Source organism: Carcharodon carcharias, chromosome 4 (assembly GCF_017639515.1).
Source record: "Carcharodon carcharias isolate sCarCar2 chromosome 4, sCarCar2.pri, whole genome shotgun sequence".
Classification (NCBI taxonomy): domain Eukaryota; kingdom Metazoa; phylum Chordata; class Chondrichthyes; order Lamniformes; family Lamnidae; genus Carcharodon; species Carcharodon carcharias.
Window position 1 is genome coordinate 171,745,758 of NC_054470.1, and position 25,590 is coordinate 171,771,347.

Below are 25,590 nucleotides of genomic sequence, written 5' to 3' on the forward strand. Positions count from 1 at the left end.
CCATTAGTCTACCATCAGTAACAGGCACTGGAATTTAAGCAATTCAAGGGGGACCAGTTAGAAGAGTGTCGGTACAGCAATAACCTAAGAAAAAAGGTTATTAAGGGAATTAATCTGCCTGACAAATCTCTTTGATTGCTTTCAGGATTTACAGATATAAAGTAGCTGGTAGAACTCCATTTGATATACTTTACTTCAACTATTAAAAAACATTGAATGAAGTTCCACAAGACTTTAAATTAAGACACCACTCTTCCACCTCTCCCTCGACCCGTTTCCCTTTCCTGGTGTCCGACTCTCAGATCCACGCAAAACTTGGGCAAAGGAGCTGGATGTCACAGCAGAAATGACAGGAGCCAGCTCACTAGCACTGGTCTCCCAGGATATGAACTTAAAAAGGAAGAAATAACAGAGGATCTACCAAAAAGAAATTCAGCCAAATTTTAAGGTGCCAAATAATAAATTAAGTATTCACCGTTGCAAAGCAGTTTACATGGCTTTTTAGTGACTGGCTTTGTCATTTGCTCGTACAAGACTTGAGTATTGCTGAAAAAAAAGAGACATGTTGTCGAAGCTTTTCATCAGGGCAGAATCACAATACCCCCAAATCTCAAAGTGAACAACAATTTATACTGCATGAGAAGAGGGTGCTGATTGGTTGGCAAGAGGAGTCCGACTGGTTGAGGCATTGCCATGGAGATTGCACCAGGGAACAATTAATTGCAAAACTTTTGTTTAAATTCAGACCAGGCAAGTTGACTGACTGGTCAAGGCATTGCCATGGGGAATGATCCAACGAATGGTTGTCCACCAAGCTTTTATTTAGTTGAAAAATGCGTGGACATGTTCTTTCTGTTTGCCGTGTGTGTGAATATATGTAACTTCTAGCATGTGTAAGTGAGCCACACTGTGAGTCCAACTGAATATTAAATTGGTTGTTAGTGTAATTCTTAGTACAATGAGAATTGTTTAGTGAGTAGTGTCCAATCACGGAATCATATCTAATGTCAGACAATATGTTCTGAGTGTTACAAGCATGGGCTAGTTGAGTACGGTCAATACTTTGCCTGTTGTGAACAGCCGAAGGAGCGTGCTGTTTGATATGAACTACCAGCTGTTGGGATGTTCAATATACGCATTGGGATTCCTACAGTTGTGCACGCTATAAGATTGACATTATCGGCAACCTCGTAAATTGGGCCCAGGCCATTTGTTCACCGTGCAAGCTTGATGCCATCAAAGCTATCCTGCAGGATAATTGCTACCCCGATCAGATCATTACTGCTGTATACCTCGGATTACCCTGGAAGGGTAAGATGTCTTAAAAAATTTGAGCAACAGATGAAGCTAATTTTTGCTACTACGCAGGAGGAACATGAGTGGTATTCTCCACTAACAGGATGTTGGCATTAAACCAAAAAGGTATTCAGCTTACCACACAAATGAGTAATGTGGCACATTAATTTCAGTGCTGGTGTGATGCCAGGTATGTAGGTTGTACGTCCCAATAACCGGTAGATCGTGCCAAACAGTATGTCTCTTTGCCTGTTGCAAACAGCCAAAGTACTGACCATACTCAACCAGCCTGTGCTTGCAAAACTCAAAACAGCGTCCAACATTAGGTGTGATTCTGCAATTGGACAACACTTACAAAACAATCCCGACAATGCTTAGAATTACACTAACAACCAATTTAAGATTATCAGTCAGATTCACAATGTGGCACACTTACGCATGCTAGAAGTTACATGTATTCACAAACAGGGTCCTGTCCTTCATAGACAGAAAACATGTCCACGCAATGCACCTTTTTCAAATAAAAGCCTGGGGACAGCCATTCATTGGTTCATTCCCCATGGCAATGCCTTGACCAGTCAGAGATGGTGTAGCTTTTATGCCACCTTTGGGAAAACATAGGAGGTGAAAATTCTGCCCTCAGTATCTTTCATATTCAAATCTGCGTACTTGTGCCTGTTGTAGGACCCCACCCCGTGAAAATCAGTCATGGAAAATGGGACAGCTTGTGCCCCAGATGCTCCACCCAGTTGCTGTGCATTTTGAGCAGCTGAGACCTTAAAAATTTGGAAGCTGCTCAACAAACAGCCAGAAAACTATTAATAGTTTCATTTCTGTGGAGTCAGAAGGAGGAGGAGTGCACTGCCTTGCCCATGAAAATACTGCATGCCATTACCACTCTAGGCCCAACCCACCCCTCCCTTGCTTTGCCTCTCTGCCCCGCCCCACTCCAGATCTCAGTGGCACAAGGCGGACAGATGTTATTAGACGCTGACTGGCTTGTTGTATAGGGATGCCCAATTGGCATCCGCAGCTTGCTGCCTTCATCTAGAAGAAGCCTGGGGCTCCACTTCAAAGGGGGCCTTAAACTGACATCTTGTGGTCAGATTTATGAATAGGAGTTGAGCTACTTAAGAAAGGCCGTGTAATTTGGAGCAGCAACTGACATGAGTTGAATTTCTTCCCTGAAAACACTGAATAATGTGTCCTGTAAAGCAGCCAAAAAACAGCTGTGTGGTGCATGGATATTTTATCATCTTCACTGCCCGTAGTAATCTGGCAGAAAACATTCCCACCCTTCATAGAGACTGCTCAATTTCCAATTTGTTTTGGTGAAGGCAAAAATCCACTCATACACATCCTCATAATTTGTGCTGCAGTTTCACATTGCATGACACAAGTATCAGCTGTGGCTCAGTTGAAAATACGCTTGGCTCTGGCCGGGATTTTCCGTGCCCGCCGGCGTTGGGTGTGTTTGGCGGCCTGAGCGGACAACATGGCGAGAAGGCCAAAAGTCGGTTTCGCGACGTTGCAAAACCAGTTTGCGGACATCTGCTCCACTCACCCATGACAGGCCGTGTTCCTGGCCATCGGATGTGGGGAACTTCATTGTAATGCACCAGCATATCATTCTCATGATATGGCCTTGCGGTTGGCGAGCAGGCGAAAAGGCTAAGCGGCCTTTGCATTCTTTTGGCAACCTCAGCCATGGGCGGGATGAGGTTTCTAAAAGCAAATAAAGATCAAATAAAAACTTTATTTTTTCATTAATAACATGTCCCTGCTAGGGGACATGTTTCATAGCATTTATAAAATATTTATTTTTTTTTTAAAAATCAGTTCACCTCCCTGAGGCAGCCCCGCTCGCCCTCCTCCCCTGACAGCACAGGCAGCACTGAGCGCTGACACTCACGTTTCACACTGGGCTGGCCTTAATTGGCCCACCAGTGTGAAATTGCCTTCCGGACCTGATCACAGGCAGCGGTTGGCTTCCCAGCTGACCTTCTGAGCCCGCACGCCAAGGGCAAAATTCTGCCCCTGGTGCATGAATCACAAAAGGCTAGTATGCAGATACAGCAAATAATTAGGAAAGCTAATAGAATGTTATCATTCATTGTGAGGGGAATTGATTACGAAAGTAGGGAGGTGATCCTTCAGTTGTACGGGGCACTGATGGGACTACATCTGGAGTATTATATACAGTACTGGCCTTCTTATTTCACAGAATCACACAGTGCAGAAGAGGCCCTTCAGCCCATCGAGTCTGCACTGTCACATGAGAAACACCTGACCTACCTGCCTAATCCCATTTACCAGCACTTGGCCCATAGCCTTGAATGTTATGACGTGCCAAGTGCTCATCCAGGTACTTTTTAAAGGATGTGAGGCAACTCGCCTCCACCACCCTCCCAGGCAGCGCATTCTAGACTGTCACCACCCGCTGAGTAAAAAAGTTTTTCCTCACATCCCCCCTAAACCTCCTACACCTCACCTTGAACTTATGTCCCCTTGTGACCGACCCTTCAACTAAGGGGAACAGTTGTTCCCTATCCACCATGTCCATGCCCCTCATAATCTTGTACACCTCAATTTAAGGAAAGATGTAAATGCATTAGGAGTAGTTCAGAGACGGTTCACTAGACTAATACTAGGAATGGGAAGGTTGTTTTATGAGGAAAGGTTGGACAGGTTAGCATCGCATCTACTGGAGTTTAGAAGAGTAAAAGGTGACTTGATTGAAACCTTTAAGATCCTGAGGGGTCTTGACAGGGTGGATATGGAGAGGATGTTTTCCTCCTGTGGGATGATCTAGGACTAGGGGGCACTGTTTAAAAATAAGAGGCCGCTCATTTAAGGCAGATAAAGGAGAATTTTTTTCTCTCAGAGGGTAGAGAGCCTTCAGAACTCTGGGGTAAAGAGTCTTTGGAATTCTCTTCCTCCAAAGGCAGTGGAAGCAGAATCTTTGAATATTTTTAAGGCAGAGCTAGATAGATTCTTGGGTAACAAGGGAGTGAAAGGTTATCAGGGGTGGGCAGGAATGTGAGGTTGAGGTTACAATCAGATCAGCCATGATCTTATTGAATGCTGGAGCTGGCTTGAGGGGCCGAGTGGCCTACTCCTGCTCCTAATTTGTATGTTCGTATGATTGCATTAGTAAGGATACAGAGGAGATTTACGAGGATGTTGCCAAGACTGGAAAATTGCAACTATGAAGAAAGGTTGGGTAAGCTGGGGTTGTTCTCCTTGGAACAGATGGGAGATTTGATTGAGATGTGCAAAATTGCGGGGGGCCTGGATAGAGTGGATGGGAAGGGCCTATCTACTTTAGCAGAGAGGTCAGTGACAAGGGGGCATAGATCTAATATGATTGGTAGAAAGGTTAGAGGGGAGATGAGGAAAAACCTTTTCACCCAGAGGGTTGTGGGGGTCTGGAACTCACTGCCTGAAAGGGTGGTAGAAGCAGAAACCCTCAAATCATTTAAATAGGTGTCTGGATATGCACCTCAAGTACTGTAACCTGCAGCGCTAAGGACCAAATGCTAGCAAGTGGGATTAGGCTGGGTAGCTAATTTTGCCGCTGGCGCAGACAAGATGGGCCAAGTGGCCTCCTTCCATGCCATAAGCTTTCTATGATTCTGTGAAAGACAATACAGAAATGCAAGACTTTCTCTTTTTAACTGGCAAGTTGACTTTTGGAGTACTAGGTTCAACTGTAGTCATTTCAACTCAAAACACATACACCAATGTTGGAGATTGTGTAGAGCAAAGCAGCAATCTGATTGCAAAAGAAAAGGGGATGAGCTATGAAGAAAGATTAGAGACACTTGCACTGCATAGTCTAGAAAGAAGACACTTGAGGGAAGGATAAGAAACATCAAGAACATAAGTTCAAAGTTAGACCAGAAGACATATAAAAATTAAATGAGTGAAAAGTAATTTAAAACACATATTAGAAAGAACATTTGTTCAAAGGACGGTAAGTATTCAGAACAATCTGTCAGACAGGATTGTGGAGATAAAAAACATTGGAAACGTTTAAATATAGTTTGATGGTATAATGGGAGAGTTGGAGTACCATAGGGATGAGCTTTAATGGACCAAGTAGCTTTTTCTTAATCTTAACATTTTTTGCGTATGTTTGGTACTCCGTGATCTGTGAGAAAAAACCCCAAAAGGCAACTTTTGATTTTTTTTTTAAAGTCAAGAAAGGAGAAACCAAGCAAATATTCACTTTTATTTCAAACCAGCTCCACACAGCTCACTTCATTACAATTGCAATGCACCTGGGTATCACATACTGTCTTGGTCAATGTTAAAAACATTGTGACACATTTAAGATTCAGATTCTATTAGAGATCTAAAAAGGACAGCTTCTTTTTTCACACCATCTGCAAATTTCCATCCCTATATTTCTGTTGCAGCTCTCATTCACAACAGAGATCTATCTGCTGTGACCCATTTTCAATAGAAATATTTCACAGTCACGAGGGACACATTAAAAAAAAACAGGTCTCTCAGGTTTGGATGTGTTCACTTATAAAACTTTACTAAACTTGCCTTTGGTGTTTTATTTTCTGAATAATTGCCAACCTCAAAGCACAAATCTCACGATAAAATGAATTCCACCTGTTCGAAAACGTCCTGTCAATGGGGACTCAAAAGCCTTAAACCCGGCTGTAAAGTATGGCAACATAGGTATGGTACAATAATTCAGTCTCACTGAATGCTTAAATCTCCAGTGACTGCAGCAAAGGAAAAAAAGATGAGAATGATGAGAATGACATGGGAGAGGGGCATCACAGAATCACAGAACTGTTAAGACGCAGAAGGAGGCAATGCCGCACCGTGCCTACACCGGCTCTCCAAATGAGCATTTGCCACTAGGTTATAGCTCCTGCCTTTACCCATAACCCTGCATTTTGTTTCCATTTAAATAATCATTTATTGCCTTCTTGAATGCCTCGATTGAACCTGTCTCCGCCATATTTCCAAGTAGTGCATTCCAGAGCCGAGCTACTCGCTGTGTGAAAAAGCGTTTCTCACATCACGTTTACTTCTTTTGCAAATCATTTTAAATCTGTGCCCTCTCATTCTCGACCCTTTTACAAGCGGGAATAATTTCTCCTGATGTTCTCTATCCAGCTCCCTCATGATTCTGAACAGCTCTATCAAATCTTCTCTTAGCCTTCTCTCCAAGGAGAACAGTCCCAACCTCTCCAATCTATCTTCATAACTCAAGTTTCTTATCCCTGGAACCATTTTTGTAAACCTCTTCTGCACTCTCTCCATGGTGTTCACATCTTTCCAAATGTGGCACCCAGAACTGTACACAATACTCCAGCCACAGTCCAACGAGTGTCTTATATACATTCAGTATAACCTCCTTCCCTCTTGTACTCTATGCCTCTATTAATAAAGCCCAAGATACTGTATGCTTTATTAACTGCTCTCTCCACCTCTCCTACCACCTTCAATGATCTATGCACATATACACCTGGGTCCCTCTGCTCCTCCACCCCCTTAAGAATTATACCCCTTATTTTATATTGCTTCTCCATGTTCTTTATACCAAAATGTATCACCTCACACTTCTCCATATTGAACTTCATCTGCCACCTATCTGCCCACTCCACTAACTTGTCTATGCCCTTTTGAAGTTCTACACTGTCCTCCTCACAGTTTACAATGCTTCCAAGTTTCGTATCATCCACAAACTTTGAAATTGTCCCCTGCACCCCAAGATCTAGATCAACAATATATATCAGGAAAAGCAAGGGTCCCAATACCGACCCCATGGGGAACTACAAACCTTCCTCCAGCCTGATAAATATCTATTAACTATTACTCACTGTTTCCTATTACTCAGCCAATTTTGTAACCACATTGCTACTGCCCCTCTTATTCCATGAGCTATAACCTTTCTCAAAAGTCTGTTGTGTGGCACTGTATCGAATGCCTTTTCAAAATCCATGTACACCATGTCAACAGCATTACCCTCATCTACTCTCTCTGTTACCTCTTCAGAAAAACTCCAGCAATTTAGTTAAACATGATTTCCCCTTTAGAAATCCATGCTGGCTCTTCCTAATTAACCCATATTTTTCCATGTGACTACTAATTTTATCCCAAATAATTGTTATTCAAAGCTTCCCCACCACGGAAGTTAAACTGACTGGTCTGTAATTGCTGGGCTTATCCTTACAATCTTTTTTGAACAAGAGCATAATGTTTGCAATTCTCCAGTCCTCTGGCACCTCCCCTGAGTCTAGGGAAGACTGAAAAATTGTCAGTGCCCCTGCAACTTCTACTCACACTTCCTTCAAAATCCCTGGATGCATCTCATTCGGTCCCAGTGCCTTTTCAACTTTAAATAATGACAGCTTATCCAACACTTCCTCCTTATCAATTTTGAACCCTTCTAGTGACAGAGTTTCCTCCTCTGTGACTGTGACCTTGGTAGCATCTGCTTCCTTGGTAAAGACATTGCAAAGTATTCATTTAACACCTCAGCCATGTCCCCTACCTCCATGTGTAAATCCCATTTTTGGTCCCTAATCGGCCCTACTCTTTTTACCACCCTCTCAATATTTGTGTGCTGATAGAAGACTTTTGGATTCCCCTTTATATTGGCTGCCAATCTTTTCTCACAATCCGTCTTTGCTTCTCTTATTTGCTTTTTCACCTCCTCCCTGAACCTTACGTATTCTGCTTGATTCTCAATTGCGTTTTCTACCTGATACCTGCCATAAGCCAAAGATGAGAAGTGCCACAAGGAGCTCTCATTCTGAGGAAAAGGATCTATCATTTAAATAACCAACCCAGATACAAGTTCATGACAGGTAATGCCAAAAACAATCCGCCACATCGGACTACTTGGGTAGCCACATCAAGGACTATGATGGCAACTGCTGTCCTCCCCAGGTATGGCATTGGACACTTGAAATTATCAGTCTGCAATGAGCAAATTTACAAGACACACATCTTGCTGGATTGCTTACAGAGTGTGTATTACATCAGTTTCTGTGGGATTAGCAGCAATAACAGAATAAGTCAAATAGAAGTTGACTAGGCTGAACAAGATTTTTTAATGTCCTGGGACCAATAAACTGCACGCACAAACGCACTCGCACATGAACTGAGAAGGATTACATCTCTTGGAATCGAAAACATTACCATTGCAACCGTCTAGGTTGTGTGCAGTACCAAGGGCAGGATCATTAGCTTTTAATAGGAGCAAGCCAGTGCCTTTCTGGCCTGTGAGTCGGGGAGCAACATAGTAATCAACACTTTCCGTTACACTCCTCTGCACAACCTACACCCTCGCAATTCTTCCAAAGGGACGAGCTATATATTCAGGACGTGGCAATCAGTTCCACAGAGAAAATCATACATGTTGGTAAAAGTACAAGCCCAACCTTTAGATCCCTCAGAGGATTTATGAGCTTCACTTGTGCAAGGTTAGCAAAATCTCTGGTGGGAATATTTGGCTGCCAGAGACCAGCTACTGCTCAATGTTACCAGGTTAGCTGGTTTGAATCATTTGACATATGTTTGACTGGAACCAACCGAATTGGAAATGTGAGAAATCTGGGTCACAGCTCACATTTAAAGATATCTGAGCATTTAAAAGGTAAACAGTTACATATGGAGGCAAATATTGAAGCCTTTATAATGATTCAAAAGTGATTGTAATTCTTTATCCACCTTTGCCAAGGCTGAGAAAGAAGTAAAGTGAAAGGAAACTCAATATAAAGACATCAAATGGAATCTGTGGAAAAGTGGCAGAGGGAATAATCTTCATTTCTAATTGGAAAGAAAACCGGGCAGTCTGCTGCCACACGATTTCCATCCACTTCTGAAGTGAAAGTGGATGTTTAACTGCATAAGCCCCTCTCTGATGGCTGGCCAAGTGGAGGTGCTACTGCATGATGTGGGCATGAGAATAGATGCCCCAAAGTGCCCTTGGGAATTACAATGCATTTTGTTAGTGGGGAGATGATTCAATAGTCTGCTTTGTACACGGGAATGCAAGACGCTACCATATTTCAGTAACCAGTGTTGCTAGGGAGTTAAGAGATGGATTGTTCTAAATTTTAAATGCCTTGCAATCCAAGTGTAATCAATTACAGGGCAATCACTGTACTTGGCAATCACTATCACTTTCAAAACATGTGGCACGTTGTTCAGCTTCTTTGAGCCGACTGGCCACACTTCATAGTCATAGCCAGACAAGGCCACTGACATTATTTGAGAGTTATTTTTCTCTTGCCTCCTTATTTCTCTCTCTCTCTCTCTCTCCAATAGGTGCTATCCATCCTTCAGCCCACCCCTCTCACTGCCCCCAACTCAATGCTATACAGGTTTGATTGCTGAAACTTACATGAGACATGACATTCTTTCTGCTTGAGATTAAATCTGTTTAACCCCTCCTGTAACAGAAATATATCTGCACAAATACATTGCCTGTGCTGGTGGATGCTAAAGAATCATATTCAAAGTAGTACAGGGAGTGTTTATAGATGCTGTTAACATATTAACTAGCCAATCATTCCCTTACTGTGTTTGGGACTTCGCTGTGCACAGATTGAGTACTGCATTTGTCCACATTACAGTGACGACTTTCCAACATTTCACTGGCTGTAAAACAGCTTCTGAGAATATGAAAGGTTCCATAGGATTGCAGGTTCTGTGTATCCTTGCCAACTCACTTCAAGAAATCGCCAATGATGGTAAAATTCATAAGCCTTTCAAAAATTGATTTTCAAGCTTTTAATCTTTCGTTGTGGAAAAAAAAATCACAATATTTCAGATTCTGTCCCAAAGCAATCAATTCATTGAGCAAACAGAAAGACTACTTTCCCTTGCTCCATTGATCACACTAATGATCCAATTAGGTTTAATGCCAGGACATAGGATGTTTAGTGTAGCAGGGCCTGTGTATCAAATTCCAACATTTTTGCATTTTGAGTTCATACTGGTCATTACTATGAAAGTAGATTAAATTTCAAGCAACTTCACAATTGATCAAAAATTGCTTGGATTTAAATGCCCTGTTGCTGTTCATTGAATAACCAGGCAATTGGTTTTCGGGAATCCATAGTTTGATGACAACAGGTATTTCGATGATAGCTGACAATCGCAGTTTAGGCGCAATGACTGACGTGTATCCCATTTCCCCTCAGTACCTGTTTGTACCCATTGCCTTCTCCTCACTTGTGCTGACTCTGGGAGTAGGCAGTAGGACTGAGGTCCGCAGCCACTAATTTTTGCATTTTATTTTTGCTTTGCTCTTGCAGGGGTGATAGGTTATCGGGCGTAGGTGGGACGCAGATTTCAGATTACTGTCAGATCAGCCACGATCTTATTAAATGGCAGAGCAAGCTCGAGGGGCTGAGTAGCTTACTCGGGCTCCTCATTTGTATGTTCGCATTAAGCCTATATTGAATATTTAAAGCTATTTTCAATATTCAAAATCTGGCTTTATAGACACTCATTTAAACCTAGATGTGATTGTGCTTTGATTATTGATCAATTATATAATCAGTACTATTGTTAACTGGAGATTTGGACATTTTCCCCAAGGTTTTCTCTTGCACATTGTGCGAGCAGCTGATGTTTTGCTGCTTTGACTGGACATTGTAGATGCGCCGCCACTTAAAACAAAAATTCCCAATTAAAAAAAAAGAACCGTTCTTACTATATTGACAAGGGTGCTGAGTGGCCTTACATGGGGTGGTCAATTGGTGTGATCAGCAGGAGATGGACATAACACTTGATGGACGGCAGATGGAAAGACACCATCAACAAGGTGCGTAAACAACTTAGATATTGTGAAGTCTGCATGACCTTGCACTGCCTGTGAGGAGAATTGATAAGGACTTCTGTATGTCTGAATGACTTCAGAATGTCTGAACCAACCCTTGAAAGGCTGGAATGGAGCCAGAAATTTGGCTTAAAGGTACACTGCTTCTAGGACTCAGGGCTTCAGCCAGAGTGGAAGAGTCAGCCACTGAAGACTATAGGAGGAATGTCCAGGGACAGAGTGACTGACTGTAGTGCCCACCCGTTGTATGGTAATGTATGCACCAAGGCGAGTGTTACCAAATTAGGTTCCTGTCACAGAACGGGCCAGTTTGAGGTTATCCATTTTGGTGAGCTGTCCCGAATTTGGGTTTAACGTTTGTGATATAGTATAGTGCGTTTCTGTAAGTAGAGTTGTCTTTCTTCCTTCCTTTTGATACATAAAGTGCTTTCTCCTTTCAGTGAAGTTATCTTTCTTCTTATTTATTTCTTTCTATATTATCAATTATAATTTCATATAATTGTTATAATGATCCATATTCAATAAAATTGTTGTTTTAACACATTACTTGGCATTGTCACGCAGTCCTGTTACGTCCAGAGTACGGCTCCGAACCCAAGTGAGAATCCACAAGCGACTCCCACGCCCCTTACAAGGGCATTCAGAGTGGAACAAGTTCCATCTTATCTGAAGTTTAGAAATGTTGTGAAGCTTCACTCTCTGCACATTGCAATCTGGCTCACATTGGCATAAGCAGACACATGGGCCACTGCAATGCATGATGAAAAGGATGCAGATGGATTGACTGTAACTACCAAAAAAACAATGTCTGACAGAAACTAAAAGTTCTACTGTCCTTTAAACACCAATCACTATGGAAATGCGAAACATTCCAGTTTGCAAAGGGTTGGACACATGGGGATTAAACCCCGCTTGCCCTTTTCCACCCATTTTTCTCCAGTCTCCATGCCATCTCTTTCATAATACTGCATGATTTCCAACTGCACCCTCCCCCAACCTTGCCTATCACTGTGAGGGCAGGACTTCTTCATGTTTTCTGCAATCAGCCAGGAGAAAGAAGCAATACAATTCCTTTCTCTCTCTCCTCCACACCACAGCACCCCCACCAGCCCCACCTCCCCGACCCCTACAGCACCAATGGCATGCTATGCTCCAGTGGCCTTGCAAAGATGTGCTGAAAATGAGCCACCCAAGAGGCAAAGCATCTTCAAATGATAAACAACCCTGCATCATAAGGCTCCATTTCTTATCTTGCCAAGGGTTCGATGCGCAACTTCATTAAGACAGCAGTGCACACTGTTTATGAAACAGTCGGGAGGAGAATAGCGCAAACAAAACAGTAGGATTTCGGCTGACTGGGGGCTAAATAGAGGGCGGCTGCAAAAGACACATCACTGTTTTAAGCAAGTCAATCTGCCTTTCATCTTCCATAACAGTACCCACAGTATCACACAACTTCATGCTTCTTGTCAACTTTTTTCCCCAGTATTCGGCCACCGTGTGAATTTCTGGAACATTTGCCAAGCTGGGTTGGTTATACTATTGATTTTCTGAGCAAATTGAGGAACAATGGCTAAAATGTGACTAATTGAATAATAATGGATTTAGTCTCATAACCAATCAATCAGCGAAATAAATAACCTTCACACCCTTAATGGATTACGCTGTGCTCTGAGGAACACAACAGCACATAATGCTGACGGTAAGCCACTTGCATTGGTTTCAGCTTTCATGTAAGTGCCTGCTAATACGTTTTTTCGGGAAAAATTCTCAAATGATATTTCAGAAGATGTCATATTCATGAGAGGAAATAAAAGAAAATCCCATCAAAATCATTTCTGGTTTCCCAGGCGGATTTAGGAGAAGAATAAATCTAGAGCTGCACATGGTTTCAATAGATGACATGGAGTTGGATACATTGAGCCAGATTTCCTTGGACCGAATTGGGTCAGTCAGATTGGGGGCAGGGGCTGGTACAACTGAATAAAAACGGCGCCAACATCATGTATCATGATGTTCTGCCTCCATTTCTGGCCCTGTGATTTTTGCGAGGCCTGTTTTCACCCATACGGAAATGAATAAATGTCATTACCCGCCTGAACAGATCTTTTGTCACCAGCTTGATGCAAACTGTGCACAGCTGATTGGGAGACTCCACACAGATCCCCCACTGACCCCTGGAAAGAGCCGGAGGCACAGAAGTTGAGGGCCACTGTGACCTTCAGAGCCACAAGCATGGGGTGTCCACCCACACATTTGGAGGTGATCTCAAGCCCAATCATGTGACAACTGGAGGTCACGGTCTCCCCGGAGATGCAGAGCCTCCTTCGGCGTTGCATCTCGGACTTACGGAGGTAGCTGCATCCCTTCCTGTAAACCCCTGGCAGCAGGATAGTGGCATCTTCTGTGGCCACTTCCGCAGAACTTGGACTTCCTGCCGGCCCTGCACCTCTTCTCCCATGGGTCATTCTCCTGGAAGCTGCATAGGGACATCTGGCCTCCTCCCTCTTCTGTCCTTCTCTTCCTCCTCAGAGGAGGTGCCATCAGCAGAGAGCGCAATCCCCATTACCAGGGTAAGGGAAGGCTGTCTGATACCTGAAAGGGTCCACATGGTCAAAATCCTCTGGGGACCTTGGAGACACCAATGAGTCCTGAAATGAGCTTAGAAATGCTAGGGATGATAGTCAAAACAAAGATGAAGATGTCAAGTTCAATTAAGCAACCAGCAGCAAGCTATCTTCTAAACTCCTCACTACTTACACTGGCAATGCTGCTGACCCTTTTTATCCCGTCCTTGGATGAGGTTTTGCCTAACCATTTTGCCCATGTGATGAGCAGGAAATTGCTCGGGCAACATAAAAGTGGGTACAATTGGGTTTTTAATGGCCTTAAGTGGCCTCACAATTGATGCTGGTCGCGGCTCTGACCCCCGCGCGTGCCCACCAAATGGAAGCTTATGCGCGTGCGGGATGATGTTGGGACGCTTGCCCAATGTCTTCTCCCGCTATTTTATGCTCAATTGGGTCAGGTGTGCACCCACCCACGAGGCGTAAAGTTCTGCCCTAAGTGTTACTCAGTCTGAGTCATGAACTGTCTCCTTCTAGACACTAAGGCATGTGATTCTCTCTTACATCATCATGTGAGTGGTATTGTTTCTCCAGTGCCACACATGAACTCTTTCAGCCCTGAACACCCTAATGCTACAGAGTTTAACATCTCATTTGAAAGATGACGTATGTGACAACACTTTACAGGGGTGATTCGGTGGCCCTGTGCTCCCAGCCAGGGAGCCGCACTAACAGGAGCCCAGGTCAGAGTTGGGACCAAAGATTTGTAGTGGTCAATACTCAAACGTTCGATATGTTCGATATCAACACAGCTCTCTGCTGGGAGCACAGGATCATGAATGTATGAAATCGCACACTCAGGTACTGAAGTGCAGCTTGAACACAAAGCTTTCTAATTTAACTGAGTGTTGTTCAATTTAACGATGTTACACTCTGTTCCTTGCTAAAGTCAGAAATCTGTCAAATATACTAATTCTTAAAATTCCTCTGATTTCTCACTGAGTTTTAAAAGCAAAAACATGCAGATGAGGTGCTGTACTGTGCCAAAATACAGTGTGACATATTGATAGAACCCAGATCCACTCTCTCTGTGCTCCATCACAAATAAATCATTGTGGGTACTCACTGCAGACTTTTTTTATGCATTGCACAGTTTGCACAAAGTTGGGCAATATCCATGTTTAAGAGAAAGAATTCCTAGAAAATTAGCAGAAACTAAGCACTAAAATTGCCCACAAAAAAAATCAGATTCTATGCATGTCAACCTAATCATCCAAATTTTTGTGTGTGTACCACGTCATTCAGATTTCTCTTTTTAGATTTAATTAGGTGTTCATTTTAAATTTTGACCGATGAATGATAAAATGCTTGGTTCCACTCTTCCAATTCTTTACATTTTTATCTACTCAAATCAAATTGCAACGAGATAAGCAGCTGTGTCATTTTTAATGGTAACCATTTTGCTAAATTAAAGCTGGGGTCTGTTATTCTTTTACATTTTATTTCCTTTTCTGAATAAAACACCCAGATATCCTTTAGTTCTTCGTTCAAGTTACTTGTCTTTAAACAGGAGTCAATCGTCATGCAACCTGTAAAACGCGCCTTCTTTTGTGTTATAAAATTCAACCAAAAATCCCACCAGAGAGAAAAAAAATACAGTAACAGTCATGGTCAGAGTGTCCTTGCACATTTTCCAACTATCCAGTTCAGATTGGCAGCAGTAGAGGCCTCAGGATCAGTCCTCAACCCACCCAGCGTGAAACTGATTTGGGAAAGAAAAATCGCTCACCCCAAAATGATGCCAAAATCTCCATTGCCCATGTAGCTGTTGCAGACTGTGAGACACGTTGCCTTATTTCGTAACTTCTTTTGTAATGGCAAATTCAGTTCCCTTTTCTTCCAACAAATCTAAATTACATTTCTTCTATTTCTACATTTTGCACCCATCTTCATTCCTGAGCTTCAAGTGCAACTGCGCCACATGGTGATCAAACATGTGATGATGCTCCTGGGGAAGGGGGAAGGAGCAGTGACCACCATAATGCCAGAGATTGGGCAGTTCCACTGCAGTTAGTCCTGTGCCAGGAGACATCAGCTGATCAGTGGGGAGACAGTGGCATAATAAGGTTGGTCCTCTGGACTACTAATGCCCTAGGGGGCACAAGTTCAAATCCCACCCCAGCAGCTGGTGGAATTGAAATTCAATTAATAAATCTGGAATATAAATCTTGTTTCAGTGATGGTGACCATGAAACTATCATCAATTGTTGTAAAAACCCATCTGGTTCACTCATGTCCTTTAGAGAAGGAAATCTATCCTTACCCAGTCTAGCCTGCATGCAATGGCAAACCCATAGCAATGTGATTGACTATTAACTGCCCTCTGCAATGGCCTAGCAAGCCACTCAATTCAAGGGCAATTGGGGATGGGCAGATGCTGGCTTTGCCAACCATGCTCACATCCCAAGGAAGAATAAAGGAGAAAAATCAGAAAGCAGTGCCATGAAAAGTGTAATCACATTGCCCTGAATTCTAACATCTTACTCATTCCACCTTGACAAACTCTATCAAGAAGAATAATTTAATTCACTGCTCCAAACTGTGACAAGAGGAAAATAAACCATAGAAAACTGACGGGATATTTTTAAAAGTATGTTCTAGTGTAATTTTACAGTTGTGTTTTTTTTAAATGCAAACTGGACTGATTTACTTATTATTGACGGTATTGAACAGAGAAACAGAGTAAAGCTGCCGTAGTCACTTGATTCCTAAAATTAAGTTATGTATTGCAGTTTAATCCAAGCATGCTTCACAGAGACACTTCAATATGTTAATAAACATGTGAAGATAAAAACACCAAGTAAAAAGTTTGAATCACATAATAAGGACTGCACTTCAAAAAGGAATTCAATGGATGTGAATTGCTTTGGGGTAGCCAAAGAGATTTAATAAAAAGCTCTTATAAATGCAAGTGCCTTATTTTTCTTTCTTTAGTCAGTGAAATCCAAGGGAATAACTGTTTTACTGTCCTCAACTTGCAGAATATATGCATAGATAAGTGTGTATGCATGGGTGTGTGCCTGTGTGTGTGTGGGGTGGGTGGTGGGGGGGGTGGTTGCAAGGGGGTGGGTAGAATATAGGGGGTAGCCCACTAACCAGGTAGCTAATGGTGACAGGAACGTACATTCCAACAGGGCTTCCAGAAACCAGCTATGTTAATCTTATCAACAGGTCAATGCATTTACGTCGTGCAAATACTTGAATACCTTTTCGATACAGCATCTATTAACGTAGCTTGCTCCATTTCATTCTGGCCACTAAAACAAAAGAGGCATTCGAGCCCAGGAGCCAGTGATTAGAAGGATCACTGGACTGATCTCTCTTTAGTTGTGAGGAAAAACTGGTGGAGTTTGGGCTTTTAACCCAGAAAGAGGTCACTGAGAGATGATACCCATCTCCTTTTCCTTCTTAGGCAGTCCTTCGGAATCGAGGATGACTTGCTTCCGCTCTGGTTCAATGGATTCCGAGATGGCTGATCAGTCAAGTGTATGATCTGCAGACGCTGCTACATGTGGTGCTTGAAGAGCGGAGTAGATGAGTTAATTGGAAATTTGTGCACTCCCTCCAACTTTGTTCTGTGTTCCCAATAAAGTCTCTCAATATGTTTGGTGCCTTTCCGAATGAGCCTTCTCCATTTTCGTCGCCCATGAGCCAGGGTCTCCCATAAGTCGGCGGGAATGTCTGACCTCTTCAAGGATGCTTCGAGGGCATCCCTAATTCCACTGTCCTCCTGGCAGTCTTTCTTTTTTATTTATTCTTTCATAGGATGCAGGCATTGCTGGCAAGGCCAGCATTTGTTACCCACCCCTAATTGCCCTTGATTGAGTGGCTTGGTTGCCCAGTCCAGAAGACGATTAAGAGTCAACCACATTGCTGTGCGTCTGGAGTCACATTTAACCCAGGCCCGGTACGAATGGCAGATTTCCTTCCCTAAAGATCATTAGTGAACCAGATATGTTTTTACAACAATCGTTGTCATGGTCACCATTACTGAGACTAGCTTTATTTTGCAGATTTATAAGTTGAATTTAAATCCCACCGGCTGCTGTGGTGGCACATGAACCTGTACCCCACGAGCCTGGGCCTCTCGATTGCTACTCCAGTTACATTGCCACTACACTACCATCTCCCCCGTGACAAGCAGTCTCCTGCCATGACCAAGTTCCAAGTAGAGTAGTTGCTTCAGGTGTCTAGTGTCAGGAATATGAGTGATATGTCCCATCCAGTACAGCTTGTTTTGAATCACCAGCACCTCAATGCTGGGGCATGTTATCTTGCAGGCGGACGCTGCTGTTGGCCCGCCTCTCTTACCACCAGATTTGGAGGATCTTGTGAAGGAACTGCTGGTGATACTTCTCCAGTGCTTTGAGGTCCTGCTGCAGATCGTCCAAGTTTTTGAAGAGTACAGGAGCATGGGAATCACCGCTGCCTGGTAAAGGACCCCATTTAGATATATTGAAGATGTTAGCGGTATGAACATTTACACATTAAACCTTGACAGTAGGACACAAGGTAACAGGTTCAAACCAATAAAAGGACTGAATCAGAAAGCTCATCTTCACACAAGTAACTGGAATGGATTCCGGGTCAGACAGAGGAGACAAAAACCTTGAAATCTTTTAAGGAACAATTAGTTGTCCGTTAGCTCTTAGCACACTCAAGATTGTTCAGCAAGTGCTGTCCAAATGTTGAATCACATCTAACAGTAGACACTTTGTTTTGGGTTTTGCAAGCATAGACTGTTCACTGTCTGTTACAAACAACTGAAGGAACATGCTGTTTGATTTGATTACTGGGACGAATGGCCTATGTACCTGGCATCACAATGGCACTGAAATTCATACACGACATTGCTCAGTTACGCGCTAGGCAGGATATCTTTTTAGATGCACAGCAGCATCCTGTTAGTGGAAAATACCACATACCACTGCATAGTGGCAGCGTGAAACAGCTTGTTCCTGTTCTGAGCCTGTTGTTCAAATGTTTGAACTTTTGTGAATATTTACTTATTCAGAGCAAAAATCAACCAAACCACTCTCCAGGAGTTTCCTGTATTCTTACAATTTGGTAGAGTTCTCTCTCCTACCCTCGTACCCTCCACAGCCTCTCACTGTTTCTTAAGTAATTCTAGGGTTTTGGCATGTGGTTTTGGTGTATATGAACAATCAGTGGAATAACGGTGCCCAACTCAGAAATAAAACAAGAGTCTGACTTTCTACTTTATACTCTCCGCCACCTACTGCTCCCTGCCTGACCCTGACTCTTCAGTCTATGATCCTCACGGCCTTCCCTAACTTTGATCATTAGTCCTTCCTGGTTTCAATGTTCGCTCTGTGCGCAATTACTGTGCGTAGATCGCGGCATATAAGTCAACCCAGGATATAAGACAACTCAACTTTTCAACCGCAAGATTCATGTTTTTGCACACACACAGTGTATAAGTCGACCCCTGTTGACCCCCCCACCCTCCACTTTTCAGTCATGGCACACTATACTTGCATTAGTAGTCAGCCTCAATTTTCCATCCCATAAATGGATGTTTTACTTAATAACTGGGCACAAGGGATCAAGCAGGCAATATGGGCTGTATTGCAAAGATGTCCGGGAGTCTATGGCAAAGATGGCAGCCACCCACACCGGTGGCTCACTTTTATACTTGGCCACAAAAGTTGTATCCCATTTTTGGTGGAATTTTTTTTGAGGCTTCAGAAGTTTACTTTTATGCTGACGTCAATGGTAAGCCTGAAAGTGTGCAGTGCACACAAAAGTGAATGGGCTTAAAGGGGCCATATTTGTAAAAGTCTCTTTAAACACAGTTTTGTACTTCAGTAATTTTTCTCCGCAATATTTCAGCAGAGAAATATGTCATGGGCTTATGGGAATTATCCCATGGTGCCAGTTCTCGTTTTTGTTGGGTTTTTTTCCCTGTCCGATTGTCCGATAGCATATAAGCTCATTACTTTAATAGCCGACTCCGGGACTTGATGGTCATGACACAGTCAAACAGGTCATTTATCAACCTGCAAATCCTTCCAATACCAAGAGGTCATGTGACGTGGTGAGATTGCAAAGTTCAATGCACTACTGGCCATCAGCCCTAAGCTTCCTGTGCCAGCTTGATGTTAGAAAATAACCAGATCAGAAATAAACTGGAGACAAATCATGGACGGAACATCTCATCAACCAATTGGTCAATATGTGTAAATGGGCTAAGCAAGAGGAAACTTTAATCAGAAAGGCTCAACTTGACAAATTAAATGTTTGTAATGTGGAATGTTCATCAGCATATACACTATTAATTTCCGTGCGGTTTGGCGAGGGAATTATCTCATCACTGGCAGTGTTTCCACAAACCATCTGTTGACACTATCGTGGATGATCGGGAGAAAGTGGAAATTCTACCTCATTGTTATTGTGACAAGAACAAACATGAACACTTCACAACAGAAATTTTCCTGCATTCACGTGCTACGGAGTAAACTGCAGGATGCTGCACCACATCAGCAAAACGCATGTGTCTTCATTACTGAGAATGGGTCACTTCAGACAGCCAATTACATGATGTCCTGTTGAAGACCTGTTAAGTGATTTTAATGGTCATTAAGATGTTTGGAAAAATGTTACCCTGCAAATGCACATGTGTGCTTTGTGGGTTTGAGTAAAAAAAATGGATGACCTGAGGAAAGGAGACCAACTTCTGTAAAACCCTCGAGAGATCTAAAACAGACAGGTGTGGGATATTTATCTATCAGTACTCCAGATTTACCCAAAATCATCAATCCCGCAATCTGTGAAGCAGACTAGAAAGTCAAGTCACAATGTATTGTACATAACGAGGACAGAAGCCAAATCTAATTTAGGCATATCATGACTTTTCTATCAAGAAAATTGAAACCTATCACATTTCATTTTTTTAATTAAATTGCTATTGTTTATTCTGTATTTGTAATGCATACTGCAGCCGGATACTCCTTAAATGGGCAGGCGGCTTAGTAAAGACCCATGCCAACTCTCTCCTTACAATATGAGGCTTGACGAATTTGGTTTCTTTTGGTGTTCAGGGCCATGAATATATTTTTCTTCCCCATCCCTCCCCTACCCATCATCTGGAGAAGGTGTGTTGAGTTGGGTTCTAGTTTCAGTACATCTTGATAATGAGTGTCAGATGGTGTCCATTTAAGATTAATCTCAAAGGTAAAAAATAGAGAATTCAGGAGAAATTACTTAGTGCAGGTGAACAAAGGAGGAGTCCCGATCTGGGGGAAAAAAAACATTTTGGTCATTCTGACCAGCCTCAGAGTTCAAAAATAAAATGCACAGTTCACTGAACTACATTCATCAGCTGATCTTACTGCCAAATACCTGTCCAACTCAGTCTTCAAATTACTGATTTCATCAGTCTCGACTGCCTCCCTAACATTCCATTCCAAATGTGCATCGTCCCATGTGTGAATTAGATATATTTGATCTGTCCATTTACCTCCCCCCCTTTCTGAGATTTGTTCCAGAGTTCACCTTGCTGATAATCTTATTCTTGCATTCAGAATCCTTAAGGGTATAGTCCAGGCCTTCATTGCTCTAGTTTCTGAACTCTGCTGCTCAGATGGCTGATGTTAGGTATTAGATTGTTGCATCTTTAGCTGTACCATGAAGTCCACCCTGACATAATAATCACCGGAACGCATTATGAACTGCATCAGGTGATAAATCAGTGGCTCTGTAAAGATCCAGTATCTCCTCCAGTGGTCTGTGTGCTCTCCCAAGAGTTACTTGCTTTACTTACCACAGCTGTATACTGCAACTGGATAAAAAAAATTCAGGAACAGATTTATGGTGCTTTGGTCAGGCCACACCTTGCGGGCAGTGCCAAGAGGAGTACTGAGATTGATCCCTGGAGTCAGGTGTCTGAACTATGTGGAATGGCTGGAGAAACTTGCATGTTTCAGACTGGAAAGGAGGTCTCTGGGGCACGGGGAAGAGGGAAGAGGTTACCTTATTGAGGCATACAAAGGAGCTGAGGTAATTGTAAAGGTGACCAAAAAATTACTTTATCATGAGCAAAAACAAAAATACCTGGAAAAACTCAGCAGGTCTGATAGCATCTGCGGAGAGGGATACAGTTGACGTTTTGAGTCTGTATCACCCTTCATCAGAACTAAGACATATAGAAATGAGATGAAATATAAACTGGTAGCGGGGGGGTGGGACACGTGGAGCTCAATAGGGGGCCAGTGATAGGTGGAGGCCTTAGTTCTTAGTTCTGATGAAGGGTCATACAGACTTGAAACATCAACTGTATCCCTCTCCATAGATGCTGTCAGACCTGCTGAGTTTTTCCAGTTATTTTTGTTTTGGTTCTAGATTTCCAGCATCCGCAGTATTTTGACTTTATGATGAGAGTAGGGCAACATAGATTCAATGGCTAAGAGGTAAATTTAGGACTGCTATCACAAGACACTTCTTCACAGGGATCAATGTATGGTACAGACTTCCAACAAGGGTACCAGGGCTAAAGCTCTGGAATTTTGCAGGAGACATTTGGATGCTGACAAGGGGATTTAGGATCTTTCTGGTTGGATAAAATATGATGATTTGAATGAATTCCTTATTTGTAACAATTTTGTAATCTGCCTACCAATACCCTCCAAATCCTTTTCTTGTGTTATATCCTGTGAATTGGTGCCATTTTATTAATAATTCCTCATCACACGACTTTCCCTTTTCTCATCCTAACTTCCCAATCTGTCTGGATCCTTCGTTCTAGTATTGATTCTTTGCAAGTACTCCTGCTCATTTTGTTGACATTGTCAAATTTTGACAGCTTTGTTGGGTTTGGAAATGCTGGATGCTAAATCCACTGTGGCTTTTTCAAAGCGAAGAGAATAAATATTTGAAAAGGACATGCTTTTCAGAAAGTGGAGAGAAAACAGGGAAATTGGACCGAGCGGTAGCTCTTTCAGAGAGCTGTCACAATGGTGGTGAAGAACTAAGTGGTCTCCTTCCATGCTAGCAAGATGCTTAGCCATGGAGGGAATCACAGATTAGCCTTATATTATCCACAGATATACACTTTTTAGCAAAGGCTACAGAGATCAGTTAACTCAACACAAAACAGGAATTAAATATAGGAGCACCCTTAGCTACCCTTAATGCACAGTTCAGCAATACTCCATACTAAACCTCATTGCACAAGAGAGGTTTTCTTATTCACACTGTGCTTGGGACGTGATGTTTCCAGGGGTAGGGTAGAGGAAATAGGACAGAGATCTACTGTAGCATATGCCCCCCCCCACCCACTCCCCCCACCTCACCCAGTGCACTGGCATTTCTGGAGCTTTATACTTTACATAACTGGCCTGCAGCTGTAATAGGTGTAGGTCCAGCAGTGCTTTTATAATGAAGCACAAAGGGTTTACCAGAAATCTCAAGGGGAGTCAGCGGAATAATGGTATTGTCACTGGACTAGTAACCTAGAGACCCAGGGTAATGGTCTGGGGACCTGGGTTTGAATCCCACCATGGCAAACAGTGGAATTTGAATTCAATAAAAATCTGGAATTAAAAGTCTGATGATGACCATGAAACCATTGCTGATTGTCATAAAAACCCATCTGGTTCACTAATGTCCTTTAGGGAAGGAAACCTGCTGGCCTACATGTGACTCCAGACCCTCAGCAATGTGGTTTGCTAGGGATGGGCAATAATTGCTGGCCCAGCCAGTAACACCCACATCCCATGAACAAATAAAAAAAAATCTCATTGCAATCATCTGTGGCTCAATGTAAAGCATGTGTGCCTCTGAATCAGAAGGTTGTGGGATCAAGTCCCAATCTAGAGACTTGAGCAGAAAATTCTAGCCTGATATACTAGTGCCACATTGAGGGAGTGCTGAACTGTTGGATGTGCTGTCTTCCATTCAGGATGGTCCCAATGTCTTGAAGTATTTGACTGACGGCTGTTCCAGCGCCAACGTCACTTTGTCTTTGTCCCTAATATCTCGGTAGGGCCTAGGCTGAGGATGCCCGGACTGAACCTGGGCCCTGCAAATACTTCAGGGAGCAAGTCTTATCTCAGAATCCAGAAGATGAAAATAAGTCCACTGACACCCTTACAAAATCAGAACCTCTCATAGTGTAGCCCATATCTACTCAAATATTATTCTCAGCAGGAATGCAGCAAAGCCACTAATTCGAAAAGAATGGATATTCCTATGTTATCTCAGGTTAAACAAGGCCATCAGGTTGTATGACACATTTCACCCTCTGAACCAAGTGATGAAGCGGTCTTGACACTTCACTGCTCGTGATTGAGACCTGGTACAATAAGTGGCGAGTAATTTTACTCTTAGAAAATATGTTACAATAGATCAAAACTGATTTGAAATGAGGTTTATTTGCAGCTGCCTCCTAAGCCTGAGAGTTCTGTTCTTCTTTCCAAAGAAGAAGCCTATTTTGGAGATACGCTGCTGGGTAGCTCTGTTCAAAATACTGCAAATTCATTCACCTTCCATCAAGGACTGGTTGAACCAGAAACCAAACTTTTTTGGCCTCAGTGTATGATTTATAAAATTGTTCTGAATGAAAGTGTTAGACAGTTGGGCAAACTTATGGAAAAACTTAGGGAGGTTTGGGATATAGGGTGAACTAAGAAGGAGGCTGAGCATGGACAAGCCTGAATATATTTCCTCATCACAACATAAAAAAGGAAATTCATACACTCTTTTGACTGTTGAACAGCAGTGTGTTGTTGAAGTCTTTCCAATATAAAATATCCAGTAAGTCAGACTATCCCATTCATTCAAGATCAATTGCCCAATGTTATGTACAAACTCTAGCTCAGGTCAGCTGCCTGGTAAACAAACCCCCTGATCTCCCTTACCACTGAAGTCAATAATGGGGACACAATGGTTGGTCAATGCAATATCAACCATTTTGCACCCGCCCTCCACAACCCAACAAAGTTGACTTCTACTTCTCAAAAGTGCTATGTACCACTGCACAAATCAAACATCGGATTCAAAACAAAGCATGGGAAATCTGGTCAGGTTTTAAGACACGTCAACTTAAGGATTTCAAACAAGTATTTACAATCATAACCTCAATTATTTGACCGTGTCATTTAAATCTCTAAACAGAGACACTCTACCATCAGGTTAAGCATTGCAAGGTAGTACATTCTTCACTGTTTTAATGGGAGTCTGCAAGAAGACACTGTAGCATTGATCCTCACATTTCAAAGACAGCTTTGTGTGTCTGCCTGTGGAAGGGTTGGCTGAGTATAACTGAAAAAAAACACATGTTGCTAAAGCTTATCATCTTGCACTCACTAGGACAATTTACAGGAATACCAAATGTAAAGGGGACAATTTATACTGCATGAGAAGAAAGTGTGGAATTGTTGGCAAGTAGACTCTAATTGATAGAGGCATTGCCATGCAGAATGCACCAGTTAACTGATAGTTAACTGCCAAGCTTTGTTTAAATTCAAATCAGGCAGGGTGGCTCTGATTGGTCAAGACATTGCCCTGGGCAATGAACTGGAGAATGGCTGTAGCCTACTTTGTTTAGGTGAAAAAGGCACAATGTGTTTACATGTTCTGTCTGTCTGCAAAGGACAAAACTCTGTATTAATATATGTAACTTCCAACACATGTAAATAAGCCACAGTCCTAAATTGGTTTTCAGTGTAATTCTTAGCATACTCAGGGTTGCTTAGCAAATGTTGTCCAATCTCAGAATCACATCTAATGTTGGACGCCGTGTTTTGAGTTTTGTAAACATGGGCTGTGGATACAATCGATATCTTGTCAACAGCTGAAGGAACACGCTGTTTGATATGATCCAGC

At 42.5% G+C, this 25,590-nt stretch overlaps 1 protein-coding gene across 4 annotated transcripts in view; it reads right to left on the bottom strand.

Annotated features, from left to right (window-relative positions):
• tenm3 (teneurin transmembrane protein 3) overlaps positions 1-25,590 on the bottom strand; it is a 584,772-nt gene that overhangs the window by 357,209 nt on the left and 201,973 nt on the right. Inside the window, exon 1 of one of the 4 annotated variants that reach the window (XM_041186061.1) lies at positions 2,861-2,968. The exons of the other annotated variants lie outside the window; for them this stretch is intronic. Coding sequence (XP_041041995.1) covers positions 2,861-2,921 — 61 coding nt within the window. The 5' untranslated portion in view covers positions 2,922-2,968. Of the gene's footprint in view, positions 1-2,860; positions 2,969-25,590 lie in introns of those variants that run through there. 4 annotated transcript variants of the gene reach the window in all.